The sequence below is a fragment of the Echinops telfairi genome, unplaced genomic scaffold, assembly GCF_000313985.2.
Source record: "Echinops telfairi isolate 266 unplaced genomic scaffold, ASM31398v2 ScPeMD7_7420;HRSCAF=8458, whole genome shotgun sequence".
NCBI classification, from domain to species: Eukaryota; Metazoa; Chordata; class Mammalia; order Afrosoricida; family Tenrecidae; genus Echinops; species Echinops telfairi.
The window spans coordinates 46,007,353-46,011,590 of NW_022111320.1; the positions used below are offsets into that span (position 1 = coordinate 46,007,353).

The window sequence follows — 4,238 nt, forward strand, 5'->3', positions numbered from 1 at the left end:
TTGCTGCCAATGATACCATGTGAGCTTCTAGGGAGATTAGAAATTTGGGAAACCTCTCTCTGCCACGATGAGTTTGACAGATGCTCAATACCTCCAGACGACGGATGAGATCGGCAGTGCCATGATACAGCAATCCACCATGTACTTTTGGGGGATAATGTACAATGACATAAAATGTGTGAGCATTTTGGGGCTCTGAATAACTGAGTAGATCAATAAGTTCCAAGTGGTCCAGCGCATCATGTTACAAAGTCATCCAGGGGGACAAAAAACGAGCCATTGAAAAATGAGGACCTGATGCCGGGGGCTTAAGTGGAGAGCAAATGTTTTGAGAATGATGAGGGCGATGAATGTACAAATGTGCTCTACACAATTGATGTATGTGTGGATTGTGATAAGAGTTGCATGAGCCCCTAATAAAATGATTAAAAAAAAAAAAGAAAATGCATAGGAAAGGCATATTGACAGGAATTCACATTCTGCATTGACACGGACTATGAAGAACATGCTACTTGTCAAGTTTTGGTGTTCTGCAAAGAATCAAAGTACTCCTCCCTTTTCCAGTGGCATGTCCATGTCATTGCCCTCATGTGCTTCAGGTGCCTGAGCCAGAGCCTCGTTTCACCACTGATGGACTGCCGAAGCATTCAGCCAATGAACACCGGCTGCCTTTCATCAAGCAAGACATGAGAGAAGGGGACAGAAATGTAAACCAATGCGGTTCTTACCACGAGTTATCATTGTTGAAAATAGAGTTTTTCAAAAAGAAATGATTTATGCTATGATGTAATTGGTTCGTTATTGCTCTTTTTAACTAAATTCACCAGGACCTTGAATGTCTCAATTTAAATTTAATTGTTTTAGGAATACGGTACTCTGTCCTTAATACCCCATGCAATAAACCCCAAGGTTCTTGATGCGAGTGCAGTAAATCCCAACAGACAGTTGAGAATGGCATAGACCCATATTATTTTGACTGACGGTCACAGGCCCTTGCCCTTCCTGACCCTGCATGTTCAGTTTACAATGGCTTTGGATTGCTTGAGGGCGGATTCCAAGTCCGTGTATTCATCACTTTGGGTTAGAAATAGGCTATGTAATATGTTGCTCTTAAAATCTATCGAGCGAATTTTGACTCGGGGCTGCCTCAGATGACCAGGTAGAACTACCCCATAGGGTTTCCTAGGCTGTAATCGGTATGGAATCAGATCACCAGGTTTTTCGCCCATGGAACCACTGTGTGGGTTCAAACAGCCAACCTTTGTACTACGGGCCAGGGCTTAACTGTTGCACTCCCAGCCCCCAGGGCTTCTCTCTGTAGCATCCTCCCCCTGTCCCCCACTGTCAGTGAGCTGGTTCCTCGTCATAGTAACCCTACAAGGCAGAGTGGAACTGCCCCTTTGGGTTTTTGAGACTCTACCTCTCTATTGGAGCCATAGCCTGCCTCATCTTTCTCCAGCAGATCAGCTGGTAGGTTCAAACTGCTCATCTCTGGTGAAGAGCCACGACCAGGACACCAGGCTCCTTTCCTGTAGCAGAGGACCTTTTAATTCCTTGTTTGATAAAATCAACAATCCACATGTCTCAATGGTACGGTGGTGGTTACATAATCTGGTATCAATTTGGGACTTAAGAGGATTGAGTGAAGAGGTGGAGTCTATCTACTCTGTCAATCCAGTCATAGCCAATGAGGCTTCTGTGTGGGCATGGCCTTCCCTTAAGGATTCTGGGAATTCCGGTATTTCCTCCTTGGAGGCGGGAGACGCTTTCTCTTGGCTCACTTCTTTGGAGATTCTCTACTGACAAGGCTGATTCCCTGCGAGACATCCCTGAGGAGAAGCCACATGGACCTACCCTGGACCTGGAGAAGCCACATGGAGACCCCTGCCACCACTGAGATGCTTACAGTGCCACTGGATCTACAAGACTGCCCACCCTTTGGCCTGTGATCTTCCTGCATTTGGCCTCATTGTCGGTGTTTCGTGAGTCTGAAGAGGACTTTATAGATTGGTGTTGGACATGTGGGTTAATATCAGACTTACGGACTTGATCTGGACTGGGCTGGGATGTTTTCTCAATATTCAGTTGCTCTTGTATATAAACCTCTTTCTCATTGACATGAGTTTCTATGACTGTGTTTCTCTAGTCTACCCAGACTACCACAGGCACTGTCGCAGAGTGAGTCCTAAATTGAGGCCCTCTATAGGAAATACATCACTGTCAGGGAATTGCCTTGAAAGGAGCAACAAGACCACAACTCTTAGAGAAAAGAAATTCTGTAAGTACCCAATTTATTCATAAAACAATACAGTTTAAATATTGATGATTTTTTTCAGTCATACATGTTTTTTTTAACCATCATTCCCAAAACGTTGTGCTTGGGTGACATGTATTTGCAAAGTTAGGATCTAAAATGACAACTCTGGAAATCACACAGGGTTTGTTCACCCTCCCCCCACCCCACCCCCAGCAAACAAACACACAGGACTAGTTACGCTTTGTGATTGACTTTTCATTTCTCTGACCCCCAAAGAAGTCCCGCGTTGCGTCTTTTTTTGCTGGAAAACACTTGTCCTTTTATCTGCGAGAAGATGATGGGAGCGAAGCCTCCATTCTTCGGATCCAAGACCGGCCGGCTGACATGCTAACAGAACGCCTCCACGCTGCATGGCCCTTTGCTGTGAACAGGTTTCAATGAACGTGCTTTCAGCCCATTCCTAGGGACCGGCTTAAACACAGAACCACGTCGAGGGATGAGGGACGAGGGACGCCTCCTTGCAGAAGGCAGGGGCTGGCCAGAAGCAGCATTCTCCCATCTCGTGGAAGCAAGAGGTGTGAAGATAGCGCTGCGAGACTGATTTGGGGTCTGCAGTTTCTGGAACCAGCCTCATTGCGTTCTGTTCCTACCTCTGAGACAGGCAGGGCTTTTGAACTACGGGTGGGAAGAGATGCCCTTCTCCAGCAGACTAGGAGCTGCCCTGCTTGAAATGGTCTTGATGGGTCACGGCCTAGAGTCCAGCGCCTCACCACTCTCGGTGTGAGCCAATGACCACATGGACATCACCTGGGAGTTTGTTAGAGATGCAGCTTCGCTGCTCCCAGGCACACCTCCCGCATCAGTCTCTGGGTTTTAACAAGACCCTCAGGTGGGTTGTGTGTACAGTGAAGTGTGAGGAGCGCCAGGCTGGAAGCTACAGCCCTACTTCAAGAAGACTACCTCTGGTTACATCTCCTCATCAGTAGCATGTTCATCCTCAGCCGGGAAGACTAGTGAGATTCCCAACTGCAAAAACAGTGTGGGTTTCTTGTTTCTGTTTTTATTTTAAACATGCAAAATACAGCCCATGCATCTGCCATTTTGAAAAGTCTTTCGGCCTGGAGCAGATAAAACCAAATATGTTTTGGCTATCGACGTTCAATAAAGGTTTCAAAATGCTTTACAGTGTAAAGATAATAAGAAATTTAGCAAAATGTCAACAAACCTGTATAAAAAACAGATACCGATATACCATTTTATTTCAAGGCGACATGCTGTACTGTAAAGAGTAAGTTGTTATTTGTGTTTCTGTGTAAAAAGTCTTTTTTTGTTTGTTTCTGTCTTTTTTAAACAATACAACAGGGTAACAGATCCAGGCCTTGGGGGCTACACATGCAAAGAAAATCATTGGTTAGTTAAAAATCACCAAAACGTGCTATTTTTAAATGTGTACGTGTTGCTTTTTTTAAGTATGGGGGGAGGGGAAGTATCAATAGGAGGAAGAATAGTAGTTTGGAACTTTGTCAAAGTGTGCAGAGTTCATGGTGCCAGTGTCCTGGAGGACTCGTACATTTCCGATGAGCATTTTGGTTTAATTCCTTTGCCGTTGTAATAGTCCACGACTTGGTTGGGGACCTCGGCCAACACACTCTTGGCCAGGGCAGCGGGAGATGCCTGCAGGAAAGAAGAAACCGCGATGACCATAGCGCTTGGCCAAAGGAATCTGACTCAGACTCAGTCCAAAAGATCAGGGTCCTGCTTTGAGCGGCCAGGCTCATTCTGCAATCCACCCATTCATGTACCAACCTACCCCTCCACCTATTCATCCATCCATCCATCCATCCATATCCATCCATCTATCCATCCATCATCCATCCATCATCCATCCATCCATCCATCCATCCATCATCCATCCATCCATATTCATCCATCCATCCATCCATCCATATTCATCCATCATCCATCCATCCATCCATCCATC

The 4,238-nt window shown here is 45.7% G+C and overlaps 1 protein-coding gene across 1 annotated transcript in view; it reads right to left on the reverse strand.

Moving 5' to 3' along the window:
- Positions 1-2,274: 2,274 nt before the first annotated feature.
- Positions 2,275-4,238, reverse strand: part of CPNE4 (copine 4) — a 521,121-nt gene continuing 519,157 nt past the window's right edge. Inside the window, exon 17 of the mRNA XM_004704001.2 lies at positions 2,275-3,931. Coding sequence (XP_004704058.2) covers positions 3,797-3,931 — 135 coding nt within the window. The 3' untranslated portion in view covers positions 2,275-3,796. The remainder of the gene's footprint in view (positions 3,932-4,238) is intronic.